The sequence below is a fragment of the Leptosomus discolor genome, chromosome 21, assembly GCF_034619465.1.
Source record: "Leptosomus discolor isolate bLepDis1 chromosome 21, bLepDis1.hap2, whole genome shotgun sequence".
Taxonomy (NCBI): domain Eukaryota; kingdom Metazoa; phylum Chordata; class Aves; order Leptosomiformes; family Leptosomidae; genus Leptosomus; species Leptosomus discolor.
Genome location: NC_141411.1, coordinates 444,603 through 462,034, shown reverse-complemented (window position 1 = coordinate 462,034; position 17,432 = coordinate 444,603). Strand labels below are relative to the sequence as shown.

Here is a 17,432-nt window from a genome sequence, read left to right as displayed (position 1 = left end):
ATGGGGCCCTGGCGCTGCCTGCTCCTTCTGCCACTCCTCGCCCTGGCCCTCCAGGCCCAGCAGCAGCAGTTCATGGAGTATGTGGAGCGGCGCCTCACCCTCCTGGAGGTAGGGCCCCACTTCGCCCCACTTCGCCATGCCACGGGGCTCCCAGGCCCTGCCGCCCTGGCACAGTGGGGCTGGGAGCAGGCCTGGGGCAAGGAGGAGCCGGGATGGGGAGAGAGCAGAGCTGGTGTGGGGTGCCCTGGCCCCCGCCTGCCAGGGCCCTGCACAGCCCAGCAGGAGCACCACAGGCACAGGAGCATGGTGGGCGTGGGAGCTGTGTGGGGCAGGAGGATTGCGGGAGTGGGGACGTCATGGGGACAGGAGCATCGCGGGTGCAGCGGTATGGCAGGATGGGACCCGGAGACACGGGCACCGGGGTTGCAGTGCCGTGTGTCTCTGGGGGCTCCTGCAGCCACGTGTAGGCAGTGGGTCTGCTGCCGTGGGTGGGCTGTGCAGTGCAGATACCTCAGTGTCCCCTTGGCTGCCCCAGGAGAGGATCTCACAGTGGCATGACCAGAGCAGCCGCTACTCCACGGAGCTGCGGGACTTCAAGAACCAGGTGCTGGGGATGCTTGAGACAGCAGAGAAGGAGCGGGAGGCGATGCGATCGGAGGCAGAGAACGCAGCGGTGCGTGTGGACCGGCTGGAGCGTGAGGTGGACTACTTGGAGACACAGAACCCCGCACCGCCCTGCGTGGAGGTGGACGAGACGCTGATGGAGAAGCAGGTGGCCACAGCAAAGCAGAGGAAGAATGAGAAATACACCAAGCTGACAGGTGAGGGGCTGCTGTGTCTCCCTGAGAAGATGGTGCTGGGTATGGGGTTACCCTGGGCCTTCCCATCACACCCAGGTCCAAGTCTCCCCCAGCCGCGTGCCATGGCATTATGTCCCAGCAGGGCATCGCTCAGGTGTCTCTGGCACAAAATCCTGCATCCTCGTAGCTGCCTGGGAGCCGCACCCAAGCCCCAGGGCAGACCCTTGGGCTTCTCCTTGGGGCAGGGCTGGGGTGAGGGTGGCCTCCCCTGCCCGTGGCACAGGTGCACGAGGCGACTTCTCAATGCCCAGGGATGGCACTGCAACCTCTGCAGCGAGTTTGCAAAGCAGTTGCCTGAGGGCTGGGGTGGGGTGCAGTGGGACCTGTGTGGCTCTGGCACGGGGCGGGAGCAGTCCCTGCTGCAGGGCCAGGTGGCTTCCAGGCCTTCACTGCTGCCCCACTCTTGCAGACTGCAGTGACACCATCGCGAGCGTCAGAGCCATGAAGATCCTGAAGCGTTTTGGCAGCACCTCGGGGCTCTGGACCAAGGATGCCTCAGGGAACTCTGAGAAGATCTACGTCTTCGACGGCACTGCCAACGACACAGTGTACATCTTCCCCCGCATGCGGGAGTTCACCCTCTTCTCTGCCACCCGCAAGGCCGCCCGCATCAAGCTGCCCTACCCCTGGGTGGGCACCGGGCACCTCGTCTACGACGGGCACCTCTACTACATCCGCCAGCAGGGCCCGTTCCAGGTGATTAAGTTCAACCTGGCCAACAAGACGGTGGTGGACAGCTCGGTGTTCCCGGCCGAGGAGCAGATCCCCGTTTTTGGGCTCTCCCCCTTCACCTACATCGAGATGGCAGCAGACGAGGAGGGGCTCTGGGCCATCTATGCCACCAAGGAGGACGAGAAGAACATATGCTTGGCCAAGCTGGACCCCACCTCGCTGGACATCGAGCAGATGTGGGACACACCGTGCCCGCGGGAGAACGCCGAGGGTGCCTTCGTGGTGTGCGGGGCGCTGCACGTGGTCTACAACACCCGCCTGCCCAGCCGCGCCCGCGTACAGTGCGTCTTCGACGTCAGTGGGACGCTGGCCCCCGAGGATGCCTCCCTCGTCTACTTCCCCAAGCGCTATGGCTCCCACTCCAGCATGAAGTACAGCCCCCGGGAGAGGCAGATCTATGCCTGGGATGACGGCTACCAGATCATCTACCGCATGGAGATGAAGAAGAAGCTGGAGGTCTGAGGGGCCACGGCAGGACGTCCCCGCACATCCGGCCACCCCAACCCAGGCAAGTGCAGCTCTGCCCATCCCGCCCCATGGGTCACAGCCGGCCCTGGCATGGGACGGCGTCTCTGCCCTGTCTCCCGTCACTGTGAAATGCTGAAATGCTGGACCCCCGCCCCCGGCCACCCTCCACCCACTGGCACCAGGTGTCTCGGCCCAGGACCACCCTGCAGAAACCTGGACTAATTTAATGAGATTTTCTTCTCTGTGATATAATGAATAAATACTACGCAGCGAGCTACAGCCATCTGCTTGCTGGGAGCATGCGGCTCTGGGGCCAGGCTGCCAGAGCTGTGAGCTCTGTGTTGCCCCAGAGTAACCCCAAAAGACACTTCCCAAGGGTGGGGTGTCCATGCAGGGCTGGGCAGAGCAGCGAGAGCAGACAGCTCCTTGGGTTGGGGGATTGGGCTGGGGCTTTGGGCAGGGATTTGTGTTGGGGCTTTGGGCAGGGATTTGTGTTGGGGCTTTGGGCAGGGATTTACGCTGGGCCTTTGGGGAGGGGTGTAAGCTGGAGCTTTGGGCAGGCTCCTGCTGCAGCAAGGGGACCTCTGAGCCCAGCCAGGGCTGGTCTCTTTTGCATGTACAAAACTGTGAGCAAACACCAAAATCCCTTAATCTGAGAGGACAACTGGAGACTTTCCTCACATGCCGAGGCGGTCTCACAGGCAGCAGGCTCCAGATGTTGCTGCTTTTCCAAGTTCATTTCTAATGAAGCCCAGTCATCTTCCTCCCGCAGCCGCAGGATTGCCACAAACCCTTTACGTAAGGCCCTGGGTCCCCCAAGCTCCTTCCCATCCCTGTTTCACCGGCACCGAGGCCCTGCGCAGCCCCACGGGGGCAGGACAGGGCAGGTGCTGGGAGCCCTCGAGGTGGCAGCTCTGGCACTGCCAGGGCTCAAGACCCCCATCCCCACGGTGAGGGCCAGGGCCACGGCAGGGACCTGCTGGACATGGGCACAGCCCTGCGTGGCCACCATGCCACGTCTTTCCAGTCCCTGCCGCAACACCCACCGGTGCCCATCCCACATGCTGCCACTTGCACCGCACCCCTGGAGGGTGCAGGATTTGGCCCGTTTCTAGCCAGAGATGCTGTGGGCCCCCCAGAAACCCAGGTTTGCTGTAATTTGTTCCTGTCTCAGTGTCCTGAGAGCACAGAGGATGAATTACAAGGTGTTCGCATGTCATCAAGCACCCCTTTGTCCCATCAGAGATCAGTTCTGGGGACAAACGCTGAACACGTGAGGGGTCATGAGCCGTGCGAGGACTGCAGACTGTGGTGCCGGCGCAGGGTCCCCTCCAGGTTGCCCAGAGAGGTGCCAGCCCTGTGGGGAGCACTGCTGCCAAGCCTGGCTTGGCCCTGCCACCCCCCGTGCTGCCATAAAGCCAGGCATCCAGCAGCCCCCCCCCTTCCCAACTCAAGGCAAGCTGTCCTGCAGTGCGGAGGTGGCTTGGTATTTGCTTCAAGTTCTTCCACATTATAATTAAAATACCTTTTGTTTGCATAAGAAAAATGTTTAAATACACACTTTGAATGACTGTAATTGGATGGTGCTGAAAGTTCAACACACAGTGCAAGTCAAGCAGAAAAATTATCCAAGTGTGAAGGACTATGTGAACTGTCAAGTTAATTTATGGCCCTTTTCAAGATCAATAACTACAGTAACAGAAATATAATTTTCAGAAATCGCACGGTTGTAAATAATTATGCAGATGGTTTCTCTAACTTGAATTAAAATTGATGGGGCAGTAACGATTCTGCACCAGAAACCATCTTCTAACCTGAAACAAGTCCTGCAAAATCTGACACTCGCTGCCCTGAGACACTGATGCTCGCCTGGCCACGAGCAGAATGGAGCTACAGCTGCTGGCAGCAGTTGCTGAGCACCACAAATTCATCAGGTATTTTAATCTCTTCAGAAAATCTGGCTCATCAGGCTTCCCCTTGCAGTGCAGGAGGGGCTCACGGCCCGTGTAGCCGGGTGGCTGGCCTGTGCCCTGCAGGGCCACCCTGGGGACCCCCAGCTGCTGGGAGCAGCGGCGAAGGTTGGCCTGTCCCAAACGGCATGGGCAACCCTTCTGCGAGAGCCCAGACCCTGAACATTACTGGCTGCCAGAAAACCGCTCGTGAAACGGGAGGAAAAGAGATTTCTGCCTGAGAGGTGCAGCCACGTCCTGCTCTCACCCCTGCAAGCAGTGATGGGGGCGTCTCTTGCTGCACCCCCCAGCGCTGCCGCTGCAGCGGCAGGGATGCCTCCCATGGACCGGGATGGGGGAGCGGGAGCACAGCGGGGGCCCTGCCAGTGCCAGGAGGGTCCAGCTTCTCTCCTTAGGGCCACGATTACCAGCACAGGAGGTCTGAGGGCAGGAGGGGTCTGCTGCCGCCCTGCCAAGGCCCCACGTAGCAAGCACCTGCAGGAACCACGTGCTTGTGTGGAATTTGTTTTGTACAAACACTTTGGGAATGGGAAGCAAAATGGAAAAATAACTGCAGTGCCTGATCGGCTTATAAAGCACAGCACTTATCTGGCACTCCACATCTTCAAAGTACTTCAAGAAACATCAACTAATTAATCCTCGGAATAACCCCCCTAGAGCAGAACAGCATTATCTTCATTTGCTGACAAACACTTAGACAAAAGTCACATGTTTGATCATCAAAAGTGGTTCAACTCCGAGCTGCCTGAAGGCGGCTTGGATGGAGAGCAGCCGCTCCCTCCCAGTGGTCCCTGAGGCCGGCAGGTGCCTGCGGGGGCCGAGCAGACCCCAGCGAGCCCCCAGCTCCCGCATGGCAGCTGCCCGCCCCGGGAAGGAAATCGTGGCCGCGGGTGGCAGGACCATGGGCGCTCGTCCCCACGCTGCCTCCCAGGACGGGGTCAGCCCCGCTCAGCACCTTCTCGTCTCTGCCACCATCCAGCTTGACAGACGACTGCGGGGTGAGAGACCCCAGAGGAAGCATATCGGAGCAGCTCTGCTGCCGGATGACCCACAGAAGAGAGGGCTGGTCACAGAAGAGGAAAGCAGCAGGATTCAGGGACAGGCACCCCTGTTTGCCATGGGATGGAAACGTGCGCATGCTCCCCCATCTGCTGCAGCTCCTGCCCCGGCCCCCCCGGGCACCACGCAGGCTTTGCTGCTGCAAATGCGAGAGTTCATCTCCTGCTAGGGTTTATTGATCCCGCTTTTCTTGTTTAAATATTTATCGACCCTGTTAGGAGACAGCAAAGGCTGCGCCGCAGCTGGGGGGATTGCCAGGACCCCGAGTGCCCGAATAGGTGTTAATTGCCCCCGCCAGCCCCACCTGCTGCCCCGGACAGTGCCTCGGCCGTGGCCTCCACGGGCCCGGGCTCCCACCCAGGATGCGGGTGAGCCCGGTGTGGCAGTCGTGGCCAGGGACCCTGTCGGGGCTGCTGCCAGCCCCTCTGCCCCCTCTGGAACTGGCTTTTTTTTTCGTTTGTGGCTGCTCCCCTTGCTCTGCACCGCCTGGCCCCAGGGCATCTGCCCTCCCAGCCGCCCCCTCTGAACTAACAGATTTTCAGGAAAATTTAGCCTTGACTTCAAGGTCACCGGTGGCAGAGACTCCACCATGTTCCGGTTTGGCCACTGGCAGTTACCTGCGGCCGTTAGGGACAGCCAGACCCTCTCCCCCACAGCAGGTTGTTAAAAACCTTCATTCCAAGCACGAGGCACCTGACAGAGGTGGCTGGCGGACAAGGGCTGGCCCGTTCCCGTGTCCCCCGGCTCCTGGGGCTGTGGCTGCAGCACAAGATGTCTCACGGCCCTGTGCCGGGCCCTGGGCTGCCACGGCCGGAGAGCGGGCAGGACAGCAGTGTTATCGCTTTCCATCATGAGAGGTTGGTGGAAAATATGCTAATGTGACTGCTCCAGTGAAGCCACGGCTTTCCTTGGGAGTCTGCAGCTCCTTCTGCTTTACTTGCTCTTTAAAGAGGAGCCTCTGTAAGTAATAATCCCTTTCATCTCTGCTCCTCTTGAAAAATACTTCTCTTTGGAAAGCAATCTGATAAAGTAAATTGAGAAGTCATGTTAACAGTAGGAAAGAGAAAACAAGATCTTCTGGCTAATTTTTTCCGCTTTGTTTAATTCCCAAGGATATGGGCTTTTTTTTCCTCCCTGACTCTTTTCCAGCTCACAGGAGCTATTGATAAACTGACACAGTTCTGCATGCAGTATTAGAAGCAAGGGAACTAAAATTAAAAGTAGACAACTTAAACAAGTGTATTATAAAGACTCTATTGTATTGAAACAAGAAGGGGGGGATAATTTCTCCATTTAATACTTTCTTAATGGCTGGTTGGCAAGTATAATCCCAGGCTTTTAACTTCAACAGGCATTTCTGCCCACATAACATCTGGTTGAGGTCTAACTCGTCACACATGGATTGGGAGGCAGCAAAGCACTCGATCCAGGACTTCACAGCAGAAGTGGGAGGACACTGGCGCTAGGGATGATCTCGGACATGCTAAGAGGGACACAAAATGGCAGCGTCTTGCTTACGGTCCTTTGCACTTTCTAATGAAAACGTAGAATAAGCAAAACCAAATTCACCAGAAATGTTTGCTTGGAGCTTTGCTGCAGAGAGAGACAGCGCAGGCCTGTGGTTTCGTGCCAGTGTGGGCTGGGCTGGAGCTAAATCTGTCCCTGCTGAGCGCTGCTGGTGTTGGCTGATGTGCTGGGGTCAGCAGGACGTTGCTTTCTGAAATGGAGATAGTTTTCTTCCTTTGAAAGTGAGATCTTCCAATTAATCACAGGGATTTAAAAGTGTGTTCTTCGTCACAGCTCAGTGCTATTTCTGACCCTCTCATCGTCAGTGAGCTCAGAGATCTACAAGGCAGTTTTGCGGCTTTGGGGCCAGGAGGGGCCCAGGAGTGTGGGTGCAGTGGGGGGGTCAGCAGGGACAGGAACCATGAGGTGCCAGGGGAGGCTTTCCTGGGATGCTTGTCCATCCATAGGGAAGACACTCACCTGAAGTGGCTGGTCCAACCGGGGGTGCTCAGCTGGCAGGGGGAGTGTCCCTGTGGGTCCCCTCACCCACAGCCCTTTCTGCCTGGGGGAGATGCTGATGCTGATGATGAGATTTGAGGATGAGCACATCGGGCCACAGCTGTGTTCGGCTGTGCTCAGCTTGCCCTCACTTCCCCTCGCCCCGCTTTTCCTCCTCAAACACCAAACCTGGCTCCTGCCGTACCCTCCACTGCACAGAGCTGCCCCTTGTCCCTCGCACCACCCACTGCCACCCCTCTAAACCCTCCACGGTGCTCGCACCCCCCGGCACTCTCATTGTTGCATGTGCTGTGCTGGAGGATGTGTGCTGCAGCTCAAAGGAGGGGACGGAAACTGAAATTTCTTTTTAAAAGGCGGATTCTGCAGAACTACGGGGTCCCTGCAGAGCTGCCTTCCCACCTGGCCCAGCCAGCCTGGGTGCTGGAGGTGCCTGGGCTCCTCTCATCATTCCCAGTGCTGGGGTATCTGCTCCTTCCTTTCCTCTTGACAGGAACATTGAAAATAAGGTCTTTGAATTCAGAGCTCACAGCCCTGTCAGAGGAGCTGTGGTTTGTGACACACACAAAGTTTCATCATTTTCTGGACAGTTTCATTTACTGACAGAACTTGCGGTACTTTGATCAAGATGGATTACTCTGCGTACCCTGCTCCCATTTGTGGTAACATATCTGTGCCCAGCCAACAAGGATATCGCTGACATGAGGAAGACCCAAGCAGGCAGCTCACACCATCCCAGGGATTTCACGCATCCTGTAGTCTACATGATTTCACTAGGATTTTCTTTGGGGTATTATTATTACTAATGCTATTATTATGAAAGTTGTTTCCTGAGGACAGAAAAATACTAGCTCAGCTATTCAGCTAAGCAGTTCTTTAATTTCTTTCCTCTCTGAAAATCAGCTCCCCAGAACCTTTCTCGAATAGATCCAAATTTTCTACTTAATACATCCTCCTGAGGCAAAAATGCTGAGGACTGCAGCGATCCTCCCTGTGCAAAGGCAGGCTTGGGTTTCCCTCCCCGGTGCTTTGCCCTGGCACTGGCTGCAGCCTGGGGATTGTGGGCCAGCTCCAAGAAACACGAGATAAAGCTTTGTTTGTCTGTTTGCCTCCAAGCCCCTCGCCCCTGGTTGAGGCTCAGTGAAACACCAACTTTGGGGTCCCCAGCCCCCCTCCTCTTCGCATCGGCCAGACGGGGAAGGACAGAGTGCAGGCAGGAGGAGGTGCCCTGTTCTGCCAGGGGCTCCAGCACAGCCAGCACCCACGGCTGCACTGGCGCTGGGGTGGCACAAGGATGCGGGGCCCCATGGAGGGCTGGACCCCTGGCTGTGCTCCTGCAGAGACAGTGTCCTTCTGCTGCAGGTGTCTGGCAGCCTGGAGGGAGATATAACCATGGTAACTGATTATTACGGAAAATTGCTGCCATTACTACAGAGGTAGGGTCAAAACAAACAGAAATTACCAATTTTTCTGTTTCTAATAAAATACAGAAGTGTATTATTGACTCACTAATTGCTCAGTTAAATGGATTTCTCCAAAATTACCTGCTAACCCTTGTAGATGAAAATGATGCAAAGATTAGCACTTCCATGGAATTGCTCATGCAAGGAAAAATGAAAGGTCTGATTAAATCCACAAGGCAAAGCCACTGGAGAAGCGACTGTCAGAGGGGACACAATGTTTGAAGTGGAGGCGCAGCGAGCAGAGGGGCAGCCAGCCCACCGTGCTACTGGGACTGGTTTTGAGCTGAGGCGTTGCACCAGGGCGTCCGCAGGGACGCAGCCCTTCCCACTGGTGCTGGCGGTGCTGGTGCTGAGGCAGGGTCCTTCCCCAGACCCACCTGCAAGAGCCCACAGACACGCATGTCCCTGGCATGTCCCGTTTCTGCTCCCAGAGGGCACTGGGTCGTGCTGCTGGTCCGTCGGTCCCCCAGAGCGGCATGCTTTGTTCTTCATCCTTCACCAAGACGCAGTGCTCAGAGGCTTGATAGCTCGTAATTCAAGTGATAAACTTTCCACAGGAACATTTTAGGGCTGACTTCGAGCAGCGGTGCCTTGCAGCTTACCCACTCGTGGGCTGGCAGAGGAGGACCAGGGCTCCGAGCGAACGGAGATGAGGGGCTGCGTGGGGAGAGCTCTGCTCAGGGGGCACCAAGGAAGGGCAGGCAGAGCCCCCCCCACCAGGTGGGGGTGGCGACGGGCAGCAGGAGCCCAGCAGCCAGCAAGGCACCAGGCAAAGTCCTGTGGGGAGGGGGTAGTAGCAGTGGGGCAGGCAGGCGAACTCTGAATGGGAGGGCAAGATTTTGATACGTAATTAGACATGGCACTAAGGGGAAACCGAGAACGAAGAAACAAATGTTAATCCATCGATTAATTTGCAACGGAAATCCAGCTCCTGACCTCCAGGTAGCTGCTCCTTGCTGAGTGTTGGAGTCCAGTCTGTGACTTTCACAGTCCTTCTCATCTTTTAGATTTCACTCCCTTTTAACCTGAAATTGCTTCAAGCTTTGCAACCTGGAGGACTCTAAACAGCAAATGCACAGGCCACAGACCAGAACTATGCTTTGTAGCTGGCTCCTGCAGAAGATTGCTCCTCACATCCTTGTTCTAAATTGTCAATTCTTCCTTGACTGCAGTTTTTCAGGAAAGCAGGTTTTTAAATGAAAAACAGTTTTCCCCAACTGAGCCACCTCCGATGTCAGTGTCATCTGCCATCTCCTGCTTCCTTCCATTCCTGATTCAAGCTTGCCTCAGAAATTGAAATGTTCAGCTTGTTATAGAATAAATGAAGAAAGAAATATAATTTAATCAAGAGACATCAGTACCAATAAATCCCATGAATTTTGCACAGCTGGTGTGCAGTGTCATCATGCCATGTATTGACTGTGCGGTATCCCCTTGCAGTGTTCAGCTGTACACAGGCAAACCAGGCAACCATGTGCCACTGATTCACGTTGCTGGCTCTTCCATTTTTCCCTTCATTGCTAGAGCCACTTTCATAGGCTTAGAGAAACGTGAAATTTTAGGAAACAATTCTTTTTGTTACATCATCAACTCCAATTCTGCCACTGGGAACGATGCTTTGGGAATGACGTCAGACACTCCCTTAGTGCAGCAGCAGCCAAGAACCCCAGGGGCACGACCCTCACTGGTGGCATCGCCTTGGAGGGATGAGCTCAGAAAGACCCTCTCCCACGCCAGCACCAGCCTGTTTATACAAACAGCCTCGGCTCCTGTGGGCACGATGCCGTTTAGAGGCTTGGTGATTTTTTCCGGTTGAGAGTGCAGGAGGGAGAAGCACTGCCCTCGCTCTGGGGCCAGGCAGAGCACAGCCTGAATCCACAAACGTCTTTCGCACTACAGCAGTCTGTAGGGACGTGCCATCCTGCTGGTTCATCCCCAACGGTGTGTTGGAGGCTTTGGGTGGCTGGACATCGTGCTAGGAAGCGGCTGTGTTGGTGCGCAGGAGCCCAAGGCAGCTGGGACCCCGCTCCCAGGACCGCGTTTGGCTGGTCTTGAGGCACCGTAGATGCTCCAGCCTTGCAGCCCAGCACCGCAGGCGCCTGAGGAGGAGAATTCTCGGCATCCACTGCCCCGGGGCTGCAGCGCACTTGCTCCCACTCGGCCCTGGTGCGGGACCCCGCTGGCACCAGGAAGGAGGGGACAATTCCCTCTGCGGGCACAGCACAAGGGCCAGGGTGCCACGTCCCTGCAAGGGCCCAGCTCTGTCAGAGGGAGATGGGCAGAGCAGCTCAGCAGCCCTGCAGGATGACCGCAGCGTGCGGCAATTAGAGGTTCATTAGATAAAGCTGAGGTTATGCAAGAGGCAGAAAGGTCCTTCTGGTTTCTGTAACCATTATGTCCTAGAAAACCTGCATTAATTCATCTCCAGCAGGCAGGGGCCGTACCCAAGGCTGCGCCTGGTGCAGCAGCCTTTGGAGCAGACATGCTCAAGGGGGTTTGTGACATGCACGACCGTGCAGCACCGAGCTGGCCAGGGGTCCTGTGGCAGGGGACCAGTCCTGTGGGCTCCAGGCCCCCAGCAGGCTGGTGCAGAGCACAGACGTGCTGAAGCTGGGATGGGGAGACTTGGTGGGGCATGCACGGCTTGGGGACAAGGGGCTGGAGGGATAGGCAGGGTGATCTCAAGGGTCAGGAGGAAATCGGCAGAGTAATGACCAAAATCCTCCGTTATTTACATAAGCTATCCAAGACTAACGCCAGCAAACTGACTTAAAAAATTACTGCTCTTCCACTCTTTCCCTCATGGCAGCGAAGAAGCCCTCTTCTTCTAAGGCAATTTGAAATGGAGAGAGATGTGTAGTTGCTGATGGGAGCAACTTTGGAAGCAATTAACAACCCAGAAACTATTTGCACACCTGCATTTGCTGAGTGGGTCACAATTCCCATTGGTCTATGCGGTGTTTCTCTGCCTGCCCGTGGTCCAGCAGTGCCTCCAGCACTGCTGCCCCAGCAACCAGCCCATGTCCCGCACCCACAGCCCCCCAGGCTGCCACCCACCCCATCCCCATGGGACGCCTCCTGGGGGGCACAGCACCGTAACCCCTACCCTGCCCCGAGCCCGTGGCGGGGCCGGCCGCTCGCGGCGGCTCCTCCAGCCCCAGGAAGGACCACGGGGATCTCAGCGTGGCTGGCACTGCAGGCAGGAAAATGCTGCTCTGGGTTTGGGGTGGCTTTCTCTCCTAATCGTATTTTTCCCTGTTATTTCTGACACCACAGGCTACTGCATCTGCACTTGGCTTTGGTGCCGGCTGTTCCCACAGCAACGGGCCATGCTCTGGATTTGCCTTGACCTGTTCTAAGATACTTTATTAGCTTTAATGAACTGCTTTTTTTTTAATAGAAGCCTACATTGGATTTTTGAAATACATGTGCTTTTAATTCCACGTTTTTAATTACAAATGAACGGGAACGTAAGATACATAATTATATTTGCATAAGTAATGTACTGTCTTAAAATATATATATAATACAAATTACCTTTGGGAAAAGTCGAGGGAAAAAAAGAGACATTTCTTGAACATTCAAGCAGCATTGCCACTGAAGGCTGACTGCAGAGGTTTGTAAGCCAAGTAGAGCTACACAGATGCCTCTGGCACTTGGACGAAGATCCAGATTTCCTAAGCCCAGGCATCTGCGAAGAGGAGCCAAACTCCACTTCTCCCAGGCTTACCTGCAGCACTGGCCTCTTGACAACCCTGATTTTAGGGTGATGTTCACCCCGGCAAAAAAGCAGGCTATGTTACCTTTTATTGCAAAATAAAGACTAGGTATATTTTGCTGAGGAGACTTAAAAAAACCCCAGCAAACCACCAACTTGAAAGGGAAAAACAGCTCTTCTCTATCTGTTTGTACTGCCCAAGCACTGAGAGCATTTGCATTCGCCATGAGATCTTTGGTTCAAGGCGATGTGTCTTGGGACTGTGTCCTCCCGGGGGGCAGGTGAGCGACGGGCAGCTCCGACGGCAACTGGTGCTGCCCCTGCAAAGCACAGAGGTCACCCGAAATCCTGCCCTCTGCGGGGTCCCACATGCTGAAGCTGCCATAACCAGGTTTCCTGGACAGCACGCTGGAGGTCACCAGGACCCGTGCCAGATGGGGCCGGTGTGGGACGGCCGCTTCCTGACCATGCACCCCAGCTCCCTCCGCCCCGGCAGCAGCTGTGTAAGCAGGATCAAAGAGAGCAAAACAATCGGGTTTGTGCATCTAGGATCTGTGACTCCGTATAAGCGACGAACAGAGCTTTTCGTCCCAGGGAGGTCGTCCTTGCATCATGCCTTGTAACTAGAAATTAGATCCCTGACCCAGCATTTAAATAAATGCACAACTGTGCTGATACATAAAATCTTGATGGCAGGAAGAAGGATCAGAGTCCGGGGGGAGAAAACCTCTAGCAAAGTGAGACTGAGAAGTCTAGAACTGCTAGATTAGAGACATGATTAAGAGGGCAAATAATGCAAGTAGAAAAAATGAAGAACAAATAGAGAACTGAGATAAGGATCTCAAGGAACGGGTCTGTACTTTTCTCAAATGAGCTGTTATTTGCTGTCTAATCCATTACAGACAAAAGTATCTGGACTGAAGATACTTGGACTAAAGACTGAAGCAGGATTGGCACGTGCACAGGATTGACTATATGTAATTACATACTCTTTATAGGCTACTCAAGAACTACGTGTAAATAAAGGTTTTGAAAGAAACAGAAAAAAATTTGAAACAAAGGTCTTGCTGGATAGTTTCCGCTGAGCCCACGGCGGGCATAGGTCAGCTCGAGTCGCCCACGTGCCCAGAAACGAGTCTGTCACTTCTGAGTCACCCTTTGGAGCGGCCGATGCTGTCACCGCCGGACGCAACTGCCGGGTGATCCGGCAATACGGAATATCCCGTGGGCCCCTGCCCCGTCTGCTGGCCCCAGCATCCTGATGGCTTCAGCGAGGCTGCATGGAGTTAAGTGATTTGTGATCCAGAGTCCAAACACCCCAGTCTGGGGTCTGCCCTCTGGCTCCCGGCACCCATGTGGAATTTGTGAGTCTTGTTCAAATTTGCACAAAACCTTCCTATAGAATAAAAGTGATCCCCAGCTGTAACAGTGGGGACACACAGCCAGCCTTAATGCGGCAGCTGTGACACATACACACATGGTCAACATCAGTATCGAGTTTAAATTAATTTCTTAGGGTTTTTTTACATAAGATGATTACAGATCGTGTATATTTATTTCTTAAAACCCTGTAAAACACCAGTTGTTTTCTTCTCACTGTTGGTTTGTTGGGGTTTTTTTTGTGATTTGCCTATTTGTGAGTAGCAGTCCCTAATTAGAAATTAAAATCCATTTTTAGAGAATAATTATAAATTGTTATGACAAGATTTTTCTCTTTGCCAAACAATGCTTTGCTGATGTATGAAAAAAAAATAAATCACACAATGATGCAATCAGCTTGGAAGCCAATATCAGAGAAGAGCTCCAGAGGAACCCATATATGATCCTCAACTGGAAAGGCAAATATGCTTAAAGCCCCACACACTGAAGGCAGTGCTTCTCTGCTGCCGACAGCGATGCTGAGAGTGCCATGTGATGCATACTAGGAAAGATTTGGGGTTCAACTTTGGACTGAATTCCACTCAAAGCGATGCAGACATCCTCCCATGTTTCAGAGGACCGGCTGAACCGGGCCATTTACTGAGCAGAGCAGCAGAACAGCCCGTTTCATCCCAGCCGCTCCTTTGTCAGGTACAACGCTCTTGACTTGCTTGAAAAGGCAGCTCTGTGCCAAGTGCAGAGCAAGTGAAGGCTTTCCTGAGCGTCACTGACATTCCCAACAGCGTAGCCTTAAAGAACCTTGTGTGGTCTCGTGAATGTTTGGAGGCTGTGGGACCATTCAAAGAGGGGACATCAGAGAGACAAGTTACAGACCTTCGGCACTGGTGACCGCCAGTCAGGCACAGGGACACAGGGCTCAGTGCTTGGCTTTGGCAGCAGCTGCTCTGCAAAGTCTTCAGGCGCAGCAGGGCAGCTACAGCCCCTGTGCGGGTGGCTGGGCTGACTTCTCAAGTGCACGGGAGCAGTTGCTTCCCTGAGCACACGTTGTGTTCAGAGCCTCCCGCCGACCCTGGGACAAGGGGCTCCCCTCTGCTGGGAGCTGCGGCACGGCTGGGGCCATCACCGGGGCAGGGGGAACAGTCACTCCTTTCCCGTCCCAGCTTCCCGCATGGTGCGAACAGCAGAGCTTCACCGTAGCCGAAACTCACTTTCCATTGGGCATTTTTCACTTTTTTTCTCATATACCAAGTTATTTTGTTCTCAGATCAGTGGGAGGGCACTTGGCTGGGACGGTTCCTCAGCCGTCTGACCCCTTGTAATCAGCAGTGCAATGGACCTGTGGGGTTTCACTTCTCCCCATGTCCCACCATTAAACTAGCAGTCATGAAGTGGCAACCCTCGCTTCAGTGTCTCTAACTCTTCCTGCAGTCAGTCATTGTTCTATGAAATTGGAGACTGTGAGACTAAAACTAAAAAGGGGAAAAAAAAGGAAGGTCTGGGAATGCTCATGTGTGTTTATTTTGCTTGCAGTACTCAAAATAAAATAGACTATTCATTTGTGGATGCTTGCAGACTTTGCAAAGTGACCAGTAGCCAGTACTTGGTTTGTGACCATCTCCTTCCCTGGCCTGTGTGCCCAGCAGCCATGTGGCCACCCATCGCTGCCTTCGGGCCACGCTGCCATCAGCCTGGCACAGCACATCAGGCCCTGGAGCAACTGCCCGGCTCTGAGTGGGACCAACGGCAGTAGGGATCCTCCCCGGCGAGGGAAATTCACCTTTGCACTGCAGTTCAGAGGAGCGCGAGTCCCACGATGGCAAACTCTGCCGTGGGACGTGGCCCAGTGGTGGTCCTCCTTATTTTGCTTGGTAATAATTTAAACTGCTCTGTGAGTTACTATTATATGATTAAGAGTAGCATGGAAAGTGAGGAGCAGGAAAGCAACTTAACTAATCCTGGGATGGCACTTGTGCCAGGCTCAGCTCCTTTTCAGAGTTATAATCCCTCTCTAGATGAAAGGGAAATATTTGCACTTGTACGGTATATCTCATTTCCATTGGTGTGACCGATCTTCTCGAGTGGCTGCACTGAGGCGATGACAAACACACAATGGTTTGATTATCTCCCCACCGAGAGATGTGGCAAAATCTCAGCATTTAAAATATAAGTGTAGGGGGTTTGAGCCATCTAGGCGTGGGTGTTATTCACTAGTGTGAGATCCAGTTTTCCAGTAATGCAAGTGACAGCCAGTATTGAGTGGCAATTGATTATCTGTGTGAAGCAAGGATTAAAAATAGAAGCTTTGTGTCAAACCCCACGTATGTTTTGACTAAATCCTAGATAACAAGAAGAATGGATAAAAGACAGAGATTATACAGAGAACATCAGAAAATAAGAAGCCAGGATTAAAGAAGAAAAGGATTTGAGTAGGTTAGTGCAATTAATGATTGTCAAGTGCCATCCTTGCATCCAGCTGGGACTGCTGGTACGCCTTGCTTACAGGTGCTTTGATCTGCAAACCTGCAAGAGGCACTTCCAACCCATGGCGCTAACATCCGAGGCTCAGTTCAGTTCAGGTCAAGGTTCAGGGGCCTTGGGGGTCAGTTTTTGAACTATCCACCACTGTAAGTCAATTATTTTGAACAGCTAGAAACTGTTTCCTACAAGACAACTTGGAACATTCCCAGAAACAATGGGTTGTCTTGAAAAGGGGTGTCCTCAGCCATGTCCCTCAGCAGAATTCTACCGTACTCTTCAGGCTGAAAGGCTAATGCAGTTTTACCACCTCTTTCTTTCAATGAACTGTGAGCACTTGAAATACATTCTTTTTCTTCTGCAACTAGTGCTCAGCAATTCCCCAAGGGATGTGCGTTGACTGTCCCAGGACAAGGAAGAACTGCAGCGCTTACGGCCTAAGGAGTGTCTGCTCCCAGTCACGCAGCCTGCCCTTTCAGTGCCTCATACCATGCGAGAGTCTGTTGTTATCACATTTTATAGCATCCGCTGTGATTACTGTAACCATCTAAAATCACGTAACGCACAGTTACTGCTTTCACAAGAGGAAGTATTTCACCAGACAAGGCAAGACTTACAAATAAAATAATTTTATTGAGTTTCTGCTTCTATAGCATGTGGCACATAAAGAGAATTAAGACACAAGGTGCGATGAGAAATTTGTCCTTCAATGAACAAAGGATTTGTCTTACCCGGAAAAACAATGCAAACAAATGCCCTTCTCTGCTAGTCATGGTGTTCAGTGAAGGCTGATGCTGTGACATTTAGGAAGATGGAAACTGAAGTTGACCTGAAGATTGTGGCCAATGGATGCAGTTCTGCTAACCTGATGTCAGGAGAAACGGCTGCCTTGCTAGCAAATTTTGTTTTAACCCAAAACCAAAATATTTGCATCTACTTAATTTAATTACGGTGGAACAAACAGCACTAATGCACTTACTAACACAGAGAAAAATCCACAATGAGGAAGTGTCCAAAATCCGCAGCTGTCTGATAAAGATCAGCTGATTTAGCTGCATGTGCAGGTCTAGTACTTGGGATGTTACACCTTCATTTTTGGCCTCTGCAGCCAAGGAACCAGCAAAGTTGCATTTTTTTCAAAACTTGATCTTCCTGCAGGATTTGGGCCTTTATTAAGAAAGTGGTGATAGTTCAAGAAAAATTTTGGAAGATTTTTTTAGTATTGGTTGTCTTTCTGTATTTCCCTTTACCCTTTTGTTCACCCTTTGTTATTAGAATGATATAA

General features: G+C 53.3%; 1 protein-coding gene across 1 annotated transcript; it reads left to right on the top strand.

Annotated features, from left to right (window-relative positions):
• On the top strand, window positions 1-2,054 carry OLFML3 (olfactomedin like 3). Its single transcript, XM_009960753.2, has 3 exons — window positions 1-108; window positions 536-821; window positions 1,270-2,054. Exons 1-3 carry the CDS (start codon window positions 1-3, stop codon window positions 2,052-2,054), a joined length of 1,179 nt encoding a protein of 392 aa, XP_009959055.2.
• The last annotated feature ends 15,378 nt before the right edge of the window (window positions 2,055-17,432 follow it).

What these genes read in the sequence shown, in the direction of transcription:
- OLFML3 (XM_009960753.2), top strand. Translation starts at nt 1, where the DNA reads ATGGGGCCCTGGCGCTGCCTGCTCCTTCTGCCACTCCTCGCCCTGGCC. An exon ending in GGCGCCTCACCCTCCTGGAG is followed by an intron (nt 109 to 535) that starts GTAGGGCCCCAC and finishes TGGCTGCCCCAG; the next exon opens with GAGAGGATCTCACAGTGGCA. An exon ending in GAAATACACCAAGCTGACAG is followed by an intron (nt 822 to 1,269) that starts GTGAGGGGCTGC and finishes CCACTCTTGCAG; the next exon opens with ACTGCAGTGACACCATCGCG.